The 24,330-nt window shown below is 36.4% G+C and overlaps 1 protein-coding gene across 1 annotated transcript; it reads right to left on the reverse strand.

Moving 5' to 3' along the window:
* Positions 1-2,844: 2,844 nt before the first annotated feature.
* Positions 2,845-23,800, reverse strand: LOC113101030 (protein tweety homolog 2-like). The gene is made up of 6 exons (XM_026265521.1): positions 23,406-23,800; positions 20,014-20,186; positions 10,943-11,054; positions 7,530-7,750; positions 5,102-5,197; positions 2,845-3,287 (listed from the first exon to the last, which is right to left on the reverse strand). Exons 1-6 carry the CDS (start codon positions 23,532-23,534, stop codon positions 3,191-3,193), a joined length of 828 nt encoding a protein of 275 aa, XP_026121306.1. The 5' UTR covers positions 23,535-23,800; the 3' UTR covers positions 2,845-3,190.
* Positions 23,801-24,330: the final 530 nt, after the last annotated feature.

A 24,330-nucleotide genomic window follows, 5' to 3' on the forward strand; every position in this document is an offset into this window, starting at 1 on the left:
TACAGCCAAACTCACGACAACTGTGGCTGGAGGTCTCCGATGGAATCCCCGGAAAAGGGACGCAAGGTCAAAGACAATACCGAACCTCACCAAGCTGAATCCTCAGCTTCAGGAACCACCTGTCATCATGACCCACCTGCTGCATGACCATCACGATTCACCTGTCATCTGCCCATCCGGGATGATTGCCGTCCGATGATGTCCACACAGGGACTTCATCTGACGTAAAGGGGGAGATGTAACAGATATGCAGGTCAGCGATTCATGGGTTAAATTCTGTTTTATAAATTCAGACTGTTGGTACTAAATGCCAGCCTGGCTGGACTTAAACTATTTACGATGCCCATGCGAGCTTCAAAGAAGAAACGAAAACCCCCAACCCAAATTCTTCCAACACTGGAGACAAAGGAACTTTTCGTATAAGTTCCTTACTTTCATTTTATTATTAATATGTATTTTAATTATGTTTATGGATTGCATAAAATGGTTAATCCTTGTTATGTGAAGAGTATAAGTTGCAAGCTTATACTTTAGGAAATGTCTTTCCTCACTTTAACTTCCTCAAAGAGAGCCATGCTTCTGCAACCCCCACTTTTTGCAGGTCGTAAAGTTTACGACCACACAGGACAGGAGAGAAGCCAAGTCACTGGCTTCTTTTGAACAATGCATTCTATGGAATGTATTCATTAACTTTCTGTTTTCATGTTTTATAAATGTATTACGTATTCCCTTTTGGTACATTTAGATGTTTCCCAACATCTGCAGTGTTATCATGTGTTAAACAAATCTTTAAATGTGTAATTCGATCTAAAAATTAGATCTTTGGTCATATATATATTATGTCTAGTCTTGTTCTAATCGTCATGCTTTGACAGACCCATTTATCTAGAGCAAAGTAATGAAAAATGTATTTAATCTGGAATAATGAACTTGCTTTAATATTCCTGATGAAATCGGACAGGCCCTAAATCATCAGGGGTTTGTCTCAACCGAGACAAAGGAACTTTCCCTCCGCTTCAGATCGCGGACATTCATTGGATGCTCCCTTGAAAATGGGCGTGAACTATTTCAAGCTATAAGAATTGACCAAACAAGGTCCACCCTTCTCTTTTTGCTCTTCTTCCCGTTCTCCGTTCTCGGACACGTCGCTCCGCGCGGCCTCGGGCCGCGCTTGGTTCTCCTCCCCCCTCAGCACACGGACTGAGGAGAGGAAAGCCATTTTCATGGCTCATTTGGAAACTTTCCTTTTCGTTTCGTTCTTTTCTTTTCTTTACTAAGTTTATTCAACTATTCGCCTCTCCACACAATGAAGACGAATTCTGGAACATTGTTTGTTGAACCTTTCAAATACCGCGCGAAGATGAACGAACACCTCTTTGCAACAAAGGAACACGTGACTCCACGCTCACGCCAAGATCCAGCGCAGCTTGCGCGCGCGTCACACGGCCTCCGGCCCACGCGCGCAGCTTTCAAAGGACCACGTGACATCACACGTGCGTCGCCGGTACCACGCTCACCCACTGGGCCATGCAAGTATCGTTTTCTATGGAGATTTAAATGCTGCTTTAAAGTGTTGCTATTATTTGATTCGTTGTTGGTTCCACTAAGGTTTACTGACTGATTTTCATACCTGAGCTCATTCTGTGATCTCTCTCGCTTTCTACACTTCTCTCTCTCTCTCTCTCTCTCTCTCTCTCTCTCTCTCTCTCTCTCTCTCTCTCTCTTTTATTTGGATTCCGTTGTCTTGTAAATGTTTATTGTCTGTATTTTCGTACGCATATTTACTCTGTGTGATTTGTAGTTTGATGTATTACTAGTTGAATTATTAAAAACTCATATATAAAATGATTGGCTTTGGACTCCACCCCACTCACATTACGAGTCACTGAAATGTTTTGGTCTATAGCTACAAGCTCTAAATTTAGAAACTAAATTTATCATAAGGATAGGATAATATTTTCATGGCCAGAGAATACTTTTCCTTGAATTATAAGGCGTGATAACTTTATTGAAAATTGATAAGTCTACAGTGGTGTGCAGGACATACCACGGTTTGATCTGCAGTAATTTATAGTAAGAGATATCACAATAATTGATATGAAGAATGTAATATTGACATATTAATGAGTAAATTACAGTGCCCTGTGATTAGTATTGGTATTGGCAATTGAGCTATTTTTCATAATCAATAAAATTAAATGTAACTGTCATCTGAGATATATATTAATCAAATTCTTGATTAATTATTCAAATTCCCTATATATCATTTGAGTTAATTACTATGTAAAACTCATTGTTGTTACAATTTTAAAATGTAAGTTACTCGATATCGATGTCTTGTTTATTGGACTGTATACGGGCAATATCACTCAATCATTATATTAGTCAAAATATTAGTGAAGCTTGTAGATATAAAAAAAAAAAAAAAATCATGATTTGATTATGCCTAAATACAGATTTACTATAATTAATATATTATATCCACTATATATATTTATCATATTACATTTTAGTTTTATAATAACATATGTTTCTTGTCTAAATGCAAGTAGCATTTACTATTTCTTTCACAGCATTTGTTAGCTATAAACATGTTTAAGCAAGGTTGCGGATTCATAGTTGAAGATTTGGACTGCTAATGAAAAGTGGCGTGTTTGATGTCAGGTAAGTGCATCACAGGAAGTGTAAAGCACATGAGATTCCCCTTCAATACCCCAGTGACATCATGAACAAGGCACTTAGCTCCAGGTGTACGGTACTACACACCTAATTACTGTATTACAAGTCAAGACTACATAAAAGGCATCTTCAGAATGTTAAATACAGTTTGCTATCTTTATTATGCATGCAGCCTGAGAGATGCAGAGATGAAGAGCGAGGCGAGACCTTAGATAAATTGGCCTGTTAAGTGATAGAGAGAATGGCTGTTTACATCCGTTGAGCCAGTGGACTGTCTAATTTAAATGACCAGAGCTTTATAATCAGCTTTTCAAACTGGCATGCACCACGAGATGCAGAAACGCAGTCACTGAACCCTGATAATCTCCTAAGAGTTTAGCACAGCTCACGCAACCTCTACCCTTACAAACATTCACTTTAAAAAAAAAAAAAAAAAAATCTAGGACAGTGTTAGTGAATGAAGTGACTCATAGTCACTGGACACTGATCAAAGGGGGTTTAAAGTACGCACTCATGTGAAAACACAGTAACTTACCACAGCTGTTGCTGTGCCCGCTCCTAATGATGCCCAACTCATGATCAGGGTCAGTACACCACACACCATAATACTGAAATGAGAGAGAGAGAGGACATAACAGTGAGATGTGAGGTTAAACTTGAAATTAAACATTACCTTGCAAAAGTTTGGGTTACTAAAATCTTATTTGAAAGAAGTCTCTAATGCTCACCAGTCTGTCATAAAAACAGTCCGTCATAACAACTCTTGGAGTGATTAGCATGGTAATGTACAAGACAAGGTTAATGTGTTTGGGCTTGGTGGAATATATCTGACATGCTGCTATGGTAGAGCAAGTACTGAGACTACATCCACAACATGCATCTGTGAGCATGTAAGAAATACTGCTGCTCCACATATAACATGAACAACTCTCATATATTATACATGAATCACCTCATAGCAGATCCCTACAGGTGGAGCTGGGGAAGGTGGAGGGTTTCTAGAGTGTGCTGCAAACTGCTACCACAAACATTAGCCAAATATTTAAATGTTGCACAATGAGTTCATTAGCTAATGATTCAGGAGAGAACCAATCGGCTGTGATGTGATCATGATGTCAATATGTAATACTGAGTCAGATATATTGGACTGCGCCATCTAGAGTTTCATGCCAGAACTTTGTATTTAAACTGTTGAATACTATTATAATAATATTAATAATAAAAAAAGAAAAATAAATGTATATATACACCCCCCCCCCCCCACACACACACATATAAAGTGACCCCAAACCTAAAGTAGTATAATGCAGTTTTTCTTATAGGTATATGTAGTTAGACTCATATTTTAATGATTATAACCGATAAAAAACATTCATTGCCAATAGGATTGTGATAAAGCATTCTGTTTTAAATGAGTGCATATATGATATACATCTGTAAAGAAGAAATTGTACATCACAGAATTCTACTATAATACTACCAACCTATGCTTTTTTTCCTATTAAAACATTTATTATAAAAATGTTTTAATATCATCTAAATTAATATCAGCTATACTTCCACTTAGTATGTAAATCCAATGTTAATTACAAATAGCTGCTCTGATAGATTCAGTAGGTAATTCATTAAGTAAATCAATGCTTACTGAATCATTCAAAACAAACCTTTTGACCGATTCATTGAAATAACTTTCTCATAAGTATAATTTGTTGGAGAAATTAACCATTCTGTTTACACTTTAGTAGGAAGCACATAAATGCGGATGTAAAACAGTGAGAAAGTGATCAAAGACATGAGCATGTGAGTGATCACATGAGCAAATGGGAAGTCAAAAGGAGACAGAGATGAATGGGGTAAACGGCTCCCTGGTGGCCATGGAAAATGGAGCCAAGGTTTCCTCAAACAGCCTTTCTCGTCTAAGGATGGTCTTAAAAGCACCAATAAAGCGGATTGGAAGCACATAATAATTAGTTAATGATGAGCACATGCTTGCCTGGGCAAAGAGATCAATAAGCATTAGTGGGGTAAGTGGGGAAGGACCTAAAGGAGCTTGCAATAAGGCTAACGGGGAGAGAGACAGAGGATTGAGATGAGAGGAAATGCAGGGCTTGCTGGCGACTGGCTAACCACAGCACTCCATGCACTCAGAGTCATTACACAGAGGTCTGTTTATGTCAGAGGCTGCATTATTTTACAGAGAATTTAAGCTGTCAGGAATAAACAACTTCACAACACAATACAAACAATTAACAATGGGAAAGGATTATATGTAAGATGAAATACAGGTAAAATTAAAAGTATATATTGCCTCCTTCCTCCATGTTAACTTCTTTATGATTACGAAAATTGGGTTAAATTTCCCTTCTGTGAAGGGAATGCACAAAGCCAGAGGTCTAACCATAGATATTTAGAGCACACTTACACTGTGAGCATCCATCGAGACTGCTTTGCCAATCCCAGACATGCTATGAGACAGATGACTAGGTCCAAAATCAGAAGAAGCAGGTATGTTAACCATCTGAAATAGATCAAACGGAAGATGAAAGCAGAAATAAGTGTTCCAATAACATAAAAAGGCACATATATATTTTATTTTGTATTTCTACTATAGTATTCTTATTTATTAGCTACTTATTGTATAGTTTTGTACTGTAATTACTAAATAGAGGATGTTGATCTAATCTAGTCTAAAGAATAAGATAAAAATAATACACTTAATCAAAATAGATTCACGTCAACTGTAGGAACGTTATGTTCAATAATATAAAAACAAACAAACAACTTATGTCTGCTTTTCTAAGCAAATAATGTTATGCTATTATTTGCACAGAATTTGATTAATTAAACTTTGTCATCTCATTCAATTTCTTTTAAATCAGTCGACAGTGCTGATTTTAATATTCATCTACTGTGTGATTTAGATGTGTGGGAGCACACTGACAGTAGGTCTCTAAGTACTTTAAAAGTGGGTGTTTATAGCACTCAGATTATTCTTCCATCTTCCGTTGTACGTTTCCCATCCAATTAATAATTGAACAGACCAAATACACATAAGAATTTCATGAGCTCCAGCCTAGTATGTGAGAACGTACAATCTGCCAAGCAGTGCACTCTGAGAAGGTGTTATTTCTTGTAATCACGCATACCATTTGATCCCATACATTTTTTTATGTAGTATGAACACATACAATTTCAATTAAAGATTCACAAAATGACCTAAGTAGTAGTAGGGTTTTACTGTATTTTCTGTATTGTATTGATTTAAGGTCTCTGGTTTGGTGTGCTACTGGAATGCCTGGCAAGCCACAATCCGATCAGTAATCCTACACCATGAGGACTTAAAAATGCCCACACATCTTGAGACATCGAGAGCGAGAGAGAGAGGGAGGAAGATAAATATATGGACACTAAGGTGTATGATAAATCAAGGGAGAGAGTACAGAGCTTGGGGCGATTAGATTTGCCCATGAGTAATGGAGGAAGAGAAGTTTGACCGTTGCTGCTCAATAGCACAGTCCTTTAGCTGCTTGAAACACTAGCTACTCGTCAATACATGCACTGCAAGTTCATAACGTGCCGGTCTACAAAATGGAAATGTAATCTTCTTGGAGGGCATAGAAATCAATTTAACAAGACTAACAGCTCCAAAAGGGCACAAGTAGCCTACAGTAGTCCACATGAGATCCAGTAGTGCCAGTAAAGATAAACAAGTAGGCCAAAGCTGGCACCTTTAAGGCAGTGCCCCATTAAAAACAACTGGATTTTAGTAGGGGTAGAAGGGTGAGGGGGGGCAGGGCAACATGTTTGAGAAGTAGGGCCATAATTATGAGATGTAGAGCAATAAATGGGGACATATATTTGGGGAATAGGTCCACAAGTTTGAAAAAAAGAAAAGAAAAAGGGTTACATGTTTTGAGGAGTAGGACTAAAAGTAAAAAACTAAGGTCACATGTTTAAAGAGTAGGGCAAATAACTAGCTTGCATGTCTGAGGAGTAGGGCCAGAAGTTTTAAAAATTAGGTGAAGATTTGAGGAGAAGGATCAGAAATTTAGAAAGCAGGGTCATATGTTTGAAAAATAGAGTCAAATGTTTGAGGAATAGAGCTAGACATTTGGAAAATACCGTCATATGTTGATTAAGAAGTAAGGTCAGAGATCTGAAAAATAGGGTGAAATGTTTGAAAAATAACATTAGATGTTTTTTAGGAGAAGGGTCAGATATTTGGGAAACGTGGTCTTCTGTGGGTCACAAGTTTGAGGAGTAGGGTCAGAATTTTGTAAAATAAGGTCATATGTTTGAGAACAAGGGTCTGAAGAAAAAAATGGGGTCACGTGTTTGAGGAGTAGGGACAGAAATTTGTGAAATATGTTCAATTTTTTGAGAAGTAGAGCAAGATGTTTGGAATATAGGGTCTGAAATTTAGAAAATAGGGTCACGTGTTTGTGAAGTACAGATAGAAGTTTGAAAAATAGGGTCAGGTGTTTGAAGATACAGAAGTTTGTTAAATAGTTAAATAGTGTCAAATGTTTGCGGAGTAGGGGCAGAAGTTTGGAATACAAGGTCAGGTGCTTGAGGAGTAGAGCTAGATGTTTAGATAATTGGGTAACATGTTTGAGTAGTAGAGTCAGAAGTCTAAAAATTAGAGTCAGAAGCCTGAAATTAGGATCACGTGATTAAGGAACGGGCTTCTGAAATATTTCTGACACACGGCTACATCAGCAGTCTCTAAAGTACATGGAGCCGTCCTATCTCTAACCTCTGATGAGACATTGTAGTAGTTGCAAAAGTTTTCAAGAGCACGGAGTGCAGTAAATAAGCCATTATTAGCCCACCAGCCCAAGGCAGCTTACCTGTAGTACTCTATGAATGAAGTTTTATCTGCGATGGCTGCCAAATCCACTTGCACCTTCCCGGTGTCTGGCATGGCTGTCATCTGCTGGATAATGTTGTTGGCCATCTGCTGCATGAAGCGCAAGGTTTGGGTGTAGTCTCCCCGCGGAGAAAATATCTCATCCAACCGCTCCAGGTGTTCTTTCAGCCCGACCTGCATACTACCCAGTGAGTTTCCCACCTGAGAATAGAGACAAGAAAAATGCTGATCACCATTAGAAGGTTAATAATGGCAATCAGGCCCACTGGCACGGAGACGAATGGCTCTTTCCAATTAGTTCTCTATGGGAGCAGGAGGCATGCACAGGGGATCATAGGATTGGCAAGAGTGACAGAAAGAGGAGAAATTATTTAAGGAAAAAACACTTCAAGATATCTTATTTTGTCTTCAACAGACAAAAACAAAACAAAAAGTCACACTGGTCTGGAATGTATATGAAGGTGAGAAGATTATGAGTACATGAAATTTTGTCAATTAAGATGTGGTAACAGTGAACTTTTGGTGCGGATTCACAGGCTATAAGGGTACATTTTCAATAATGTTGCAATGCATAAAGCATATCTTACACAGAAATCACTTCAAGACAAGCTTTTTTTTCAATATGGTGCAATTCATGTGAGCAACTTGAACCAGTTGCAAAATCTGCATGCTTAAAGGAAAATGTGAACGTTTAATGGTTTTATGTTATGATTATGTTATGATTAAAGCTAAACAATTTTCTCAAAATAAAATGTAGATTATAAACTAGTTATAAACTTTGATATATGGCAGGAAGGAAGCTGATTTGTTTTGGCAGACCATCCATAGTTAATGTTAAGATGGACTTCTAGGCTCAAAACCTGTCCAGAAAGTAACAAATCAGTTTTCAGTGAGCTTCATTAGTCCCTGATCTCTGTTTGGACAGATTCACTGAAGCGGGCAGAGAATCAATAATGCTTTCAGGAGGATTTTGTCAGGTCACCACTTAATATTACTGTTGTCCGCCTGCCTAGGTGCAGAGTTATGACAATGAAATAATCTGTGCTTACTTCTTTAAAACACTAGAGCCTCTGTTGCAGGCTTGAGTCCATGTCAGAGATCTATCCGAGTATAGACCGGTCTGTAAAGCCTGTAAAAACTGAAAGGTTTGTACCATAGAAGGTAAACCAATTGGGAAAAAGCTTTCGTTAGCATTAAAAGTTTTTGCATACAACCTTAATATGAAAATGTTATTATTTTATTTTAATTAATTAGTGATTTTAATCTTATAAAAGGCCATTGTGTGGAATTTCTGGTAAACTGCTCTCATTCTTGTCAATAATTTCTCGTTCTGCTTTAATTTCAGAGAATTGCAATATGAGGCTCTTTTGAATAATTGCTCTATAACTCGTAATTTCTAAATGGTGGAAGCATAATTAAGACTAATAAAGATGAAGATTCAAAACATTCTTACATTAGATTCACTTCCATTGTGGAAAGTGTGGATACTGCATGAAATAGAGTTAAAAGCATGAGAAATGGCAATCACTACACCCGTTTACTCACAGTTGCAACAACTGTTTTCTGGCACGCAAATACAGACAGGAGGCGTTTAAAAAGCCTGGAAGCTCAAAACCTTCCTCCACACTCTCCCAATCACTTCAACATTCATGAATTCAGTTGTGCAATCAAGCTTGGCCTTCCAACGCGGTCCTCTTTGCCTTTCAATCTTAAGAGAGAAACTTCCACTAAAGCTGAAATTGGATTTATGCAGTTGTAGTGCAGCCAATGGCTGTTTATTGTTCTCACATTCTGAATGTTGTTTTAGCTACAGCAAACAGTGAAAAGGCTGTTTTAGACAGCATATTTAGATATGTTCACTCGGCCGTGAGGCAATGCATTATGGACCAGTGAGCCAAAGATACACTGGCAGAGAGTGAGAGTGACAGCAGGAAGCTCTCGGAGGCAGTGTATTAGAAGAACAGAGGTTGTCACCACATTGCCAGCAGGTAATGAACATCAGGGCTGAATGAGGAGAAATGTTCTGCCAGCCAGCCAAATGCTCTGTTTGTCACACTCAACCTGCCATATGCTGAATTACACCGCCCTCAAATCCAAGACATACTGCTGGAAACATCGTTTGTGGGTTGTGTTAAATATTACCACGCTCAGTGCATAGATGGTGACGTTCAGACATTTGAACGGGAAATGAAAGATCTTGTAAACCTGTCACTTAATCCATATCAATTATAACAAAGACTGAGATTACAATAAAAATAAATCACTGCTTTTTTGTTAATAAAAATGTGAAGTCTGTGCAGTACTAGCATACTTCGACATTACATGCAGTCTATAACTTTTACTGCTTAGTATGCTTGAACCACTGTATTGATAAATGTTTCAAACCCTATGTTCAGAATGAACTGCTGACTATTTGCAGAAAAAAAACATAGCATACAGTCGTCAATAATCAAGAAATATTGCAATATTTACATACTTGCTTTTAAATAAGTAGAAGGTTCAAGTTTTTAATTCAAGGAACTATCATTTCAACCAAATAGCACTGGCAGCCTAGAAAACCCCAAAATGTTTCAAACTAATAAGTAAAATACAATTAAAAAGTGTTTAAGTCATATTTTTCCACATCGTTTCCTTCAAAACATTTAATCATTTTTATCAATATGCAACAATAAAACAACACACTGTATAATAATCAGTGCATCTTTAAGGCGTTTTACTTGATGAGTAAGGCATTATAAGATGGCATACTTTCTGTTATGAACATAACTTTTGTGTTGTTTCATTTTAAATAAATGACATTTTATATTACATCATTCATTTGCATGTTAAAATGAAATGTTAAATTACATACAATGTTAAATTAAATTAAATTAAAAACATAAATACATTCTCAATAAATCCTCAATCATTTGATCAGCAGGATGCTGACAGACATAAAAAGCAGACCAGTGATTGTGGACGCATGAGTGGATATACAGATAGAATTTAATCTCCTTTAATGCAGATGAACAGATAATCCCAGTCTTCTCTTTGTGCATACTGTTTTCCTTTGCCTACACACATGAATACACACACCAGCTGGATGTGTTTGCATTAGGATAGGCTTCTAGAGTCTATCTACAACTCTAACTAGAGGTTAAAATGGAGACAGGCACAATATGACTACAGCTCTCAACTCGCAGAGAAGAAGCCTGCAGCCTGTGTGTGTGTGTGTGTGTGTGTGTGTGTGTGGTGCCACTCATCACATGATACACTCATACTCCAGCAGCAGTGAAAAGCCCCTGAGGCTCCGGCTCGAAGTTCTTCAGCATGCAGAATGTAACAGGCAAAATTCAGATTCAGTTTTAATCACAGTGTTCCTCGGGCGATTCTAATGAAATGGGAAATTCTTACCAGACTGCCAATGCTACCCAGTGTGTGATTGGCATTGGAGATGGAGTAAGTCAACTGGTAAACGCCATCGTTGGTTTCGCTGTTTCCATAGAAACCCACGCCCACCGCTGAACTGTGAGAAACACAAATCAAGGCAGAACAACAGTTTATGTTACAAACAGAGTTCATATCAATAAAACTCTGTCACGTTGCTTCTGACTGCTTGTTGAAGATTTGAAACATTTACAGGTATATTTGACCATCGTAATTCCCAAATTCCCACCCAAATTCATGGTATGAGATAAAGGATTTTGTTGAATGTACATTCACAGTTCAGTGAAGCTTTGGTCTCGGTCCACTCGTTGAAATCAGCAGAAGAATTAACAAAAAGAGTAAAATGTGATGAAATATCATGGATTGATTTAAGATTTAAAGTTGTGGGGATATTTGTCTATTTTTTTAACCATCAAGCACATTTTTCCTCCAATTATTATTACGATTTGTCTCAATAGTGATTGTACGATTTTCCAAAATGTCATAGTAAACTACTGCATTATAATATAATATAAAATAAATAACCAATAATAATAATTGTTTTCCCCCATTACAGCAATTAAACCAACTTTAAATCATGGTAATTAATTTTTCCTCATAAAAAAAAATATACACTACTGTACAAAATCTTTTTTTGTTTTTGAAAGACGTTTCTGACGAAAGAATGCTCATCTGGATCAGAAATAAATGAAATGCCCTTGTTTCACAAATCGCAGTTGTAATATTGGCATAAAACGAAGAGTAAAGTAAGTCATCTAAAAAACACACAACTACTGCAATAAACATGAAAAGTGTGCTCACTGGTATCAGTTTGGCTATAAAATTCATCATTTTGACTCAATTGGTCTCATGGTAGATTCTAATGTGAAATCGGAGTTAATATTTCAAAGCAGCCTCCAGAATCGTAGTCTACCTAATTAGATTGTTGTGTCATCTAACAGCCAAGCAACCAGTCTGCTTGCTTTCTTCTCCAGACAGTATCAGATCAGCTTCATTAAGCAGCCTCATCAGAACCATGTGTGCAGACTGTCAAGCATTAGGGCCGCTCAGTCCATCTCAGTTAGCAAGGGATCTAGCCCTCACTCCTTATGTTAGAGCCGCTGTATGAGACATAAGTCCAGGTGTGATATTTCCTGTGCTTATGGAAAACCTCTTCTGTTTTTGCTATTTTGATATATTGTATACAGTTCGTCACTACTGAATTTGAAAACAAGATTCAAGGCCCAGAAAGGTAGTAAGGACTAGGGGTCAACCGATATGTGTTTTTCAGAGGCGATACCGATTATTACAGATCAAGTAAACACATAAACAATATTTTAAACTCATATATGTGTGTGTATGTGTGTGTGTCTGGTGTAAAAATTTAAATTAATGTCAAAATTAAGAATATCAACACTGTAAACCCTAATAAGTCCACAGAACTCAAATATTATAAACCGATTACATAAAAACATTTAAAGCTGCAGTTGGTAACTTTTGACGCTCTAGCAGTTAATAAACAGAACTGCTTGCATCTTGCGGAACAACATCGTTAATTAATAATATATTAATTAAAAATAATTAATACTGGCACCGATAATTGGCCAGGCTGATAACCGGTTGACCCCTAATAAGGACATTGATAAAATAGTCCATGCATCCATTTCTTTGAACAGACTGTTACAATAAATAAACAAAAACTCACACTTGGGTTATAAATCAACACAAGAAGTTGTTTTACGTACCGTATTTTTCGGACTATAATTCACACCTGAGTATAAGTCGCATCAGTCCAAAAATATGTCATGATGAGGAAACAAACATATATAAGTCGCACTGGACTATAAGTCGCAGGACCAGCCAAACTATGAAAAAAAGTGCGACAAAGTCCGGAAAATACGGTGTATATATATATATATATATGTCCATGTCATTATTGCCATTTAGCATATTCAACTTTTATTTTTTTCTCAAAGCATCTCAAACTCCAGATCGGACTCCCCTTTGACACCCTCTTCTAACCAACACATACTTTGTTCATCCACAAACACCCACTGGACTATTCTCAGACTGCACTATTTGTTGTCAGATATCACAGAGTTTTGAACAAAAACAGTGTAAAAATGCTTTCGATGCAAATATAAGAAACCCAAAGGACAGTGATGGGGAGTAAGCAGATGGCATAAATTTTCCTGTTATAATAACTCCTCAACATGTGTGTGTGTGTGTGTGTGTGTGTTTTGGTGTGGGGGCAGGTGGCCTGAGTGAGAATCCTGTCTCTGATTTCCCCTAAGCATGATGGATTCCAGGCTCTTTCCTTATATCATTACTAGAACTCCCTCAGGCCGGCAGCATCTCTGCTCCCATTAGCCCAGCTCTCGCCCTCAGCTTCCAGCACACTGCTGAAATCACTGCTCATCTGGTTACATCTCACTTACAACCTGCACCTCTCCATTTATTAAAGCTCCAAAAGCAGATGAGGTGTAAATTTGAAGGAAATGATTGGGCACAGTGTCTGTGAGATGAGTAAATTAGCCAGATCTCAAACCCAGAATGATTAAGCCTAAAAAAAGTGTAAAGATTTAAATCGTTCTTAAAGGGATGGATCAAGGTGGATCATAAGAACACTGCCTGTGGTGTTTTTAACATGTTCATATGAATCAATCCAGTACATGCATATAGATGCCATCTGCAAATAAAACACATTTACACATTTTTACATTAACAACAGCCTCTTTTTGCTGCTGTAGCTTCCAGAATTTAAATGTTAATGACCTCTGCTATGACTGCATGTCCAAAACTGCTTGACAGTTTATTAAAATTTAAAACACCAACTTTAAAATCTACAAAACCACCAAATAAATGTTACATTTTTATGACTAGGCAAGGTTAGTTCAAACTGTAAGTGGTGCAACTGCCAAAAAACCTGATTCATAATTCACAATATTTGAAGAAAAAAAAAAAAACACATTGCAAAAAAATATTCAAAAACATTTGAAATTGATTAAGGTGTGCATGCACATATGCTGGGAAAAATGTTTCCCTTTTTTGCTTCTTACTTATAGGAATATTTTTAAAAGCATTTAAAGTTAAACGAAAAAAATATTATTTTTTTCTTTCTTACAAACACACAACTTTTTGCTTCACTAGACATTAACTGATGGCCTGGAGTTGTGTGGATTACAAGTGGATCATTGTGATGTTTTTATCAGCTTTTTGGACTCTCATCCTGACGGCACCCATTCACTCCAGGGGATCCATTGATGAGCAAGTGTAATGCAATATTTCTCCAAATCTGTCTTGATGAAGAAACAAACTTATCTAGATCTTACATGAAGTGAGCCAATTTTCAGCAGATTTTCATTTTTTGGGTAAACTTTTCCTTTAGTGGTCACACCAATTGACATTTTTAGAGCAATAAACAAAAACATTTGTTTGAAATGTTACAAAAGTTTTCCAAAACCATATGAAACCATAATGAATACAAACTTTGCATGTCTAAGAACTTGTCACATATGAGATTTCTAAATATTAATCCTTTAATTTATCTTGGACATTCGCATCTCTCATTCACAGTAACAAATGTCACTGTATGGAAAGTTCTGCATACAGATTCTTGAAATCTTCTCCATTTGTCTTCCAAAAATGAAAAATAAGAGTGAGGACTGATATCACTGCTAGAGACTGGTGATCTGTCTTTAAACCGCTGAAGTACTCATTCAATTCTTCAGAAAAACACTTATGCGCTCCCACTGAGCTCTGACAGAGTGACTCAGGATAAAACTGACATTTAAACACCTAATATGCTCAAATGTGCAAATGACTGACACACTATCTCCCTAAGCCGTACTGTCAGATGCTTTTCTGAAGCTGGATATGAATTACAGGGTCAGTTCCTGCTGAAACGTCCCACTGCGGCTGAATCTTCACCCATCAAGCATCTCTGCAGGGCTTTAATGGGGTCAGAGCTGTCATTAGAGCTCAGACCACGGCTAACTGAAACAAACGTCTATTTAGGATTAGCAAGAATTGAGATAAACTGAAAAACGTTGGAGAATGGGGTGGAAAAGGCTAATGTTATTCTGTAAATGAGAGAACTGGCTTCTAATATACACGGATGCACTCTAGTGTCAATTGTTTTATTGGGAACTGAACCAGTGTGACTGGATGAAAACTATTCTGGTCCTCTTTTATTAGATTAAAAATGGACAAAGGTAATATAATGAAATTAAAAAGCGACTTGAGCTGATAGGATAATCCAATAAGGACCACGTGCCACCCGACAAAAACATGAATGAGATAAACAGTCACATTACTGAGTTAAGATCTCATTATAAGAGCATCTTTGCTTACAAGCATTGTGCTGCAGTGCACCTCTGTTTTCAGTATCAGTCAAGTCAAAGATTCCTTTATGTATATATGTGGTTACAAGTTTGGTGTCAAGTGTAGCATATGATAATGACGCCATTAGTTAACCAAAGAATTAACCCAAGAATCAGTGATGTTTCTCAACAAAAGAAAGGAAACTGTGGGCAGAAGATGATGATGTCATTTGGTAAGTGGAGGAAATGAGAAAACTAAGCCTGCAACTTGATTCCATTATGCATCTCTAATTCAGACTCTATTTATATTCCATAAGAAGGACAATACTGAATTAGGGGACAAAAGTACACTTTTAACTTAAACGCCATGTACTCAGAGAGATTACAGTACTGCTTCTCCAGAGAAAACGGCTAAATGTTGAGTAAAAAACTCCATATTGTACATAATTAATCTTGGACAAAGATCCATTAATAAGAAAAGTAGCTTAACATGAGACTGTAAATTGTGGAAAGAGAGTTTATCAGCCCACTCACATTTAAAATGGCAGTTTCGAGTCAGTCTCCCTAAACACATCTGTATCTAAATACTTCAAACTTAAATAATATTTTAAATAATATTATCAGTATACGATTTTTTCAACAGTTTTATAGTTGTAACAGTCAGTTACAATTGCCAGGGGCTCTCTAAGAGAACTCTAATGAATGTGACGTTAACAGGCATTGGCTAAAAGCCAACTTCAGTTTAGGTTTTATATAGGTCTTTAAAAAAAATCCCATTACTTCCAATAGATGCACATTCACAAGCAAAGGGTTAAACGGGGCTTTAGCTGAATCACGCAGCAGCACTTAGTACGACAACCAGCCCCGTGTCTAGATCTGGAATGTTAACTTAATCAGTGCTCAAACTTTCATGACTGTCACAAGTTTTAGCAGGACCCTCTGCTAATTCAATTTAGCATATTAGCAAAAACATTTGTTCTCTTTTATTGACATAATTAAAAGCAAACAGTGTTAGCAGTGTGCTAACTCCCAATGCTCTGGAGGTTTGAAATCGGTTTAGCGGTAAGAAGTGAGCTTCAGGTCAGGACCCCTACAGAGATGACATTGTTTTCACATGCCCAAACACACACACACACACACACACACACACACACACACACACACACACACACACACACACACACACACACACACACACACACACACACACTTATTGTCCAGACTAGATGGATCCTGAAACTTGTTTTTATCTCACTGCAAACACGAACCCCCAATAGACTTTGTGTGCAAGAGATTCTGAGATTCTGTTTTCTTGTATATTCATTCACTGGACATAATGAATCCTGTGACAGGTGTGTGCTGGTTAGCAAAGAATACACTTAAGCAACAGATCCGGCTCGGAGAGCAGAAGTGAAGGAGGATTAATTTTCACAAAATTAGAACTGAGTTTCCTTCTTGTTTCCTACGAATCAGAGCTCTGATTTGTTCCACCGTTTGGGAGATCAAGTAACTGTGTGCGAGGTCACAGCATATCTGGCTTAAATACTAAAAATATCTCTTCCACAGCTCACATCTTGCCCGTGAACCCATCGCATAACAAATCCAATCCAAATGCACCATTATTCCCTGGCAAAATAGCGCTGACATCCTAAATGAGATGTCACAGGTTAAAGAAAATTTCATTCTAACTCTAAATGCCCTCTGAACTTTTTTCTACTCAGCCGTTCTGGATGAAATGTGCACGTCTTGCATGACTCATCTTCTTTTTCTACCCCTTTTCCTCCTGCAAGGTACATTTTTGTGTTGCTTTTCCATTGTTTTTCTATGGGAACATGCATTTGATAGTCATGTTTAACCTTGGCGTTTACTTCGGTGTTTACTTCTTGTTTTAAACACATAAAAAAATACATTTCTTAAAAAAAAAAAAAAAAGAAATTTAAACAGCCACACTAAAAAACTGATCTGATCAATAAATCGGAATTGAGAACCAGAGTTGGATATTACAGTATTCTAATTACTTTCCAGAGAGCACAGTAATATGATTACATTTTAAATGTATTTAATGTGTTACATTTCAAATGTATTTAATAAGATTAGAGTTACTAGTGTCAACACAAATTATATCACTTAAGTTACAAATGCAGTTTTAAGAAAATGAAGTAAAATGCATTTTTAAAATCATGTTTTGTGCATCAATATGCCCTTTTATAAATCACCAGAGATTGGAAGCTAAAATGCAGATGGCTCGTTCAACGTTTAGATGCAATGAAATAATATTTTAAAATTTCCACTCAATTTCAAAAGCTGTACGTCAGATTGTGTTATCTCTGAGGTAAATAGAAAGCTTATTCCTCACAGTGTGTCTTTCAAAAACCAGCAGTAACCTAGACTTAATGAATCGAGCTGCTTTGTTTGCAGAGGTGATGTGGGAGTTTCTAGGTTTGCGTATCTCATGTGGATGATTATCTTATGAATAGTATGCACTAGGACTGGGTTTTGACACAAATGTAACAATTCGATTCGATTCTCATTCATAAGCTTTCCATTTGATTCGATTACCAAGTAATTGCCAAATTTTCTTAATAATAATAATATTTTACAGAATTATTATTTTTCCCTAAGAAAATTATGTCATTTGGTATTACATTACTATAATATTGAAGCTATAGCATACACCTGTTAGAATTACACAATGAAGTTTTTAAAATAATAAAATTAATTACATTATAATATTTCTACTTCTATTAGTATTTTTTTAAATATAAAAATGTAAATAATATAATTTATCATTTTCATAAAAAAATATGATTTATTCAAACAAAGATCAAACATAAGAACATACATTACAATTAATATGTTATGGTGGATATATTTGCCAAAATAACCCCCCTCTCTAAAGTTTATTTTTCTAACAAGTAATGAGTTTATGATCACTAAATAGGTTTGTTTCTGAGGTAAATGTGACGTTATGTGACATTGTTTACAAGCTGTTATATCTACGTCTTTGCGTGGCTGAAAAACACTGATTGAGTCATTACACGAGACAGGATACAGATTGTAAAGTGTACCCTTTCTTTTAACTTACCTTCTGATGTTTAGTCATGACTCATGATTATTTTGTGCTGAAACTGGTATTAATGTGGAGAAGATGATTAGTTCACAAATGCACATCGCACTGTGGCGTCTGTTGAACTGAGGCGCTACAGTGATCGGTTACTCCAGATTAAACAGCACCAAAACGGCATTTATTGTTTGAATACTCCAATACAATGGACATCAATTGAAACCTGAGACTTTGTTTCATATTAAAAGCACCAAAGCACAATGCTTATTGCGATTTATTAGATGGGAGGTGGCTTTCAACGTTCCGTCCATTAACTGAAAACAGGCTAGACTAATCGATTCTTGGGATTTACAAATCGATATCGTTCCATATAGGGGGTGGTGTTGGCGCAGTGGATAAGACACACGTCTTTGGTGTGAGAGACCTGGGTTCGAATCCACTGTGAGACACCAATGTGTCCCTGAGCAAGACACTTAACCCCTAGTTGCTCCAGAGGCGTGCGACCTCTGACATATATATCAATTGTAAGTCGCTTTGGATGAAAGCGTCAGATAAATGAATAAATGTAAAAAAAGAGAATCAATTAATATCGAGCTATCAATATTTTTTTACCCAGCCCTAGTGCGTGCATGCGTGGGTTTGAGCGCATTACAGATAATAAGCTCAGTCAGGAAAGACATACCTTGCACTGGTTTCATGAGGATTTCTTTAATAGAGTTCATTTGTTTTTGATAAGACTTACTTCATTTAAAGGTATAAATACTTGTGTATCAACTATTCACTGAGTTTTCATTCATTTTTGGAATGTTTAAAAAAGGAGACTGAGACAGCAGAAAGCACACCCTGTGTGATTTTTATTTTATTTTACAAAAGCACAGCGTTTTGTTGATATCGCAATGTATACAAATAAAGTAGATATTTTTGGGTTTCAAAGGTTGTATTACTCTTATTTACATTTTCAAAAATGACAGAATATTTTAAGTTCTTTTTGCTTAAGTTTTTAAGCTATTTTCCGCTGTTATCAGGAAAAACTTTAAGTTTAACTTTGTAGGCAATTTTTTAGGTTTGATAACTTGAAAGCAAAGTAATTAGTAATCTGATAACACTTTAAATGCAGTAATCAGTAAATGTAATCAAATCGCAATTTTAAAGAAGTAATTAGTAATCTATAGTAGATTACTTTTTTTGAGTAACCTACCCAACACTGTTGAAAACACATCCCTATAGGTTTGGTGGCGAATGTTTTTGAATATTAATACACTATCAAGAAATTTTGTTAAAAGAAATTCCCCTAAGAAATAATAATAAAAGTGTATTATTATAAAAAATATAAAAATACTAAGGTTTAGCAAGGTTGCGTTTATTTGATAAATATGTAATATTTGAATATATAATTTATTGCTTTTACGGCAAAGCTGAATTTTCAGGATTCTTTTGATGAAAAGAAAGTAAAAAAAAAAAGCATTAATTAAAAAATACAATTATTTTTAGTATTATAAACATCTATACTGTCACTTTTGCTTAATGTAATGCATCCTTGTTAAATATAAGTATTCATTCCCATTTCATCTGCATTTATTGACATGCAAATGATGCATTTAAAGCAAGATCAAAACTATAATGAAATCAGTCCCCGTTTCCTGGTGGGTGTAAAACAAAATGAATGAACTCACCATATGACCAGACCGGTAATAACAGCAGCCCATGTGACACAGCAGGTGTCGGGTCTTTTGACTTCCTCATCCTCTTCCCTTCGACAGCAAAACAGGCAGGAAAGATATACGGACAGCATCAGCAGACTCAAACCCAGACCCACGGCAGACACACAGGCCAGGAAGATCAGAGACTGCCAAACAGAGTCAGGCAAACATGGGGCATATGGTCAAATCAAACAGGAAGTAGAAAGATTCATCTGTCGTAAAGAAAAAGTTTTCATTAAATTATCTCAATCAGCCTGTTTTGTCTTTATTTCCACAAGATCATCAGGAAAAAAAATAAAACACTTGATAATTATAATACAAAATTATTGAAATAAATGTGTTTTTTGTAATTTTTTAATAGTACTGGAAAACAAGACAAAAATACAGATTTAGTTTCAAACTATTGCCAACGTTCTGATCTACACTTGAATGTGGTACATAGTCATTTGTTTATGTTATGTTACCTATGGGGAAAACATGATGTGTTTTCCTGAATAGTCTATATGTAGAAAGTGAAAAACAGAGATGACTGCATCTCTCAAAGAAGATGTATGTTGATGTTTTGCTTGTGTTCATGGCAGCTGTGGGTGGATGAATCGCATGATGGGTGTCATGAGGGCGAGCTGGGCCCCCATGTTCATCACCATGGCTACCCACATGGACTGGGGCTAAACAGAAACATTCAGTCTTAGAGCTGGAGCATCATGTGATGAAAGTAAAGCACAACAGCTCTGGAGTCTTGTGATGCAGGGCTAACAGAAGGACAGCTGGATATTAGATCTATTTTTAGCTTAAGAAAACACTGAAAATGACTATTGCTCATTTCAATGCAAAACAAATACCGCTCTGCACTTTCAAATTATAAAAGTCACATCAAAAGCCAAAAAAAAGTGTATAAACCAATTGCTAAAATTTCACAATACATAATCACAACATGCTCTTGGGAAATTCTGAGCAAAATTGCTAAAATCATTAAAGGGAGGCGTGTAATTATTTTTAATGCTCAAACCACACAAGAACTTGAGGATTTATAGTCAAAACCTGAGTAGCTGAGTAACAAAAAACACTAAAAGAGCAAAAAAAAACAAAATAAAAAGATCTCTATATTTGTCCTATGCATTGTTAACAGAGGACAAACTTCATGCCAGGGCTAATGAATACATCCAGAGGAGAGATGGAGGCCTATAAATATACATAAGCAGGAAATACATATTTACCCTTCCTTAAAAAAAAAAAAAAGCATTGTGATAGTTCTATGTTACAGCGATGGCTTCTGATTACTATATTCATCAATCATACTTTAAAGAAAATCATGATGACACTACTAACACTGCATGTTTCATACTTTTAAAGGTACTATTTAAAAGAGCACACCAAGGCACCTAAAAGATTGTGAGAATTTGTGTCAATGCTTTTGAAAATGTTATGCCACCAAAACTAAAGCTGGTGTTTTCATGTGATGGGAATTTCAAATCTGTGCAATGTCAACACATCTCTCGGTAATATCACACACCCCTAAGACGCTTTGGAAATATGTTCAGAAGAACAATTCCTGAGATTGATTTCAAATGAGCACTAGCAAGGGAATTTAACCGAGAGAAAGATTTGAGAAGGAGTTTATTTTAGAATGAGAGATGAAATTAATTTGTGTTGCCACTCCATTGATTTCCTCAAGTAACCCAGAGAAATGTGACCTTGAACAAGGCACGTAATATCTTTTTTGATAAAAAAACCCAGGCGGAAATATCGACTGAATCAATGAGCAAAATGTTCCTCTGGAGACAGTACTGTGTGCTAGGTCACAAATCACAGTAGAAACAGAGTCTCTTTAATGGAGATCTGACACACCACCAGATACATCTGTGTTTACCAGACACTGCACATTAATAGAGTTCAGTGACAGCCATTTATCTCACATTTTATCTCAGATCAATGTCCCTAAATGCTTATGGTACAAATATGTTAAATAATCAGTGTGGAATGCTTGTCTTAATAGTAATAAATTTGGATTATGTGAACAGATAAAGTACGCATATAGAGTCTAAGTCATAGACGTCAGCTCCTGTTTGAAATAGTTCAGTCAAGTTGAGAGAAAAACCTTTGATCCATTACCAAATTTCACACTCATTTCATTCAGCATGTTCCACTACTACAGTACATCTACAAGAACAGGCCACTGCTGGACAGGAGAGGCCGGGGCAAGTTGTGACACAATTTACTCCCACTAATGTGTTTGTTTTTAATTCAGCTTCTGTATAGGAATAAGTCTTAAAAATGGAAAAATTCTTGCCCTGTAAAAGGAAAACAATGCATATGGGACATGTCACACTGCATGGCAAAAACTTATTTTTTGAGTTTATCTTCAGTGAGTCATTTTCCAAACCTATCCCCACTCTCTCTCACCTTGTTTGCTGTTAATATTCACGGTCATATTCTAATAAAAAGGCCAAAAAAAAAAAAAAAGTCTCTAGAATAAAATATAAATAGGTTTTTGGATGAATTCAAAAAGCTACTGAATTATTAAAAGAAAGAAAAAAACAGCAATACATATATATTTTTTTAAGCATCAAAAATAGTAAACTTGTTTTACGCACTGACATACAGCCAAGAATCAATTATAAAATCAATACAAATTCACTTAAAGGTTCAGCAATGTTTAGGTGTTTTTTATTTCAATCATATCATGCTGAGGTAAGTGCTCACACATTTTAAATGTTATAAATGTATGCAAGTTATGAATTATAATATTTGCTGGACAGAACAAGACTTTGATTTTTTTTTTTTTTTTGTATGTTATTTCATTAATTGTATTTATTTTCAGTCTAATTGCTTTACTAACGGTTTCCTTCCTAGTGAAATTTCTGCTATTTATTTATTATAAATTTTGTTGGCTAAAACAATTGTTTGATATTTCTTTATTCTATTTTATTAATTTATTTATTGGTAGATTAATGAGTTGCTCATTGTTTACTTCATACTGAAAAGTCTTAGGATGTTTAATTCCTGTAACACTGTGACAACTTGCCCCGTAGTATGGTGCTCCAATTGTGGTCAAACCAACTTGTGTTCACTGAACTCTATTTCTTCCCTAGTCTCTTCAAGCATAACAGTGTAAATGTTCAATGGCTTCTTCTTGTTGATGCTGTCAATTATTTGTGTCAGCACAGAAACTCACCTTCAAAAATGTTACTAAAAAGTATAAACCGCTCCAACTTTAAGTTAAAATCTATAGTTAATCTTATAGTTTACTAAGATATGAATTGGTGTCAGTTGTTTACCCAGCAGCAATGGCAGAAAATGATCATATTGACTTTTAGTTTCCCCTTGTCTCCCCTCAATAAACTACAAATCCAGAGAACTCTCACCTGCTGATAGCTAGTGTCATCCGGTTTAAACGTGCTATCAACCGTCTGGAAATTAAAATTAAGATGCGGGAAATTGTGCAGCCAGTAGGTCCACCATGGTGCAATGTAGTCCTGGCGCGATGAGGCCATCCCGGACGTGAAACTCAAAAAACGCCGCTGATTTCTGGAGCGCTCCGGTAATCCTCACCATTCACTCTAAAACACCAAACACAACAAATAACCGCCACCCGCGGACGAGACACGATGACCAGAGAGGGAAACACTGCGTAAAAGTATTTTCCCTGGCTCTGTTTGCTTAAAATGATGCATAACACAAGAGTTGAGTGTGTAAGTGCATGCAGAGTGGTCAGCTGTGACCCCTCAAAGCCCCTGACACTGACTGACTCCAAGCGCGCCTGTCCTGCGCCTGCGCGCAACGCACGCGCGCGTCTACAATACCGTTCAACACTCCAGATAAGTTGTGAACTAACTTAAGCTCGATGTGTAAACGGCACAAAATGTCTGTAAATTCACAATGGAAAAAAGTGCTATAAAATGTGCCACTAAAAAGCTTATAGGTCCACACTGTTGTGAAATAAATCTAACACACAATATAATAAAGCAACCAGTGTGTCTGTATACACAGAAGACTGCAGTCCTTTTGTTCTCTTAAGATGTATTCGTTAAATAAGTTAATTCATGGAGTTTGTAAAATATGAATGCCTAATTCAGAGAAAAGCATCTGAGACATTTTTTTAGACAACATATATTTCATGTATTCAGACAGTGTGTGTCATTAGCTCTTACAGTCCTGTTCAATATTGACATCTGGTGGACAGAAAGGGCACTATTCCAGGGTTTTCAAGCAGTTTCAAACCAGGCAGATTTATTTTTAATCACTTTTGGATGTAAAGTACCACACTACCCACAATTCTGAGACAAAATC

The sequence above is a fragment of the Carassius auratus genome, unplaced genomic scaffold, assembly GCF_003368295.1.
Source record: "Carassius auratus strain Wakin unplaced genomic scaffold, ASM336829v1 scaf_tig00217451, whole genome shotgun sequence".
NCBI lineage: Eukaryota > Metazoa > Chordata > Actinopteri > Cypriniformes > Cyprinidae > Carassius > Carassius auratus.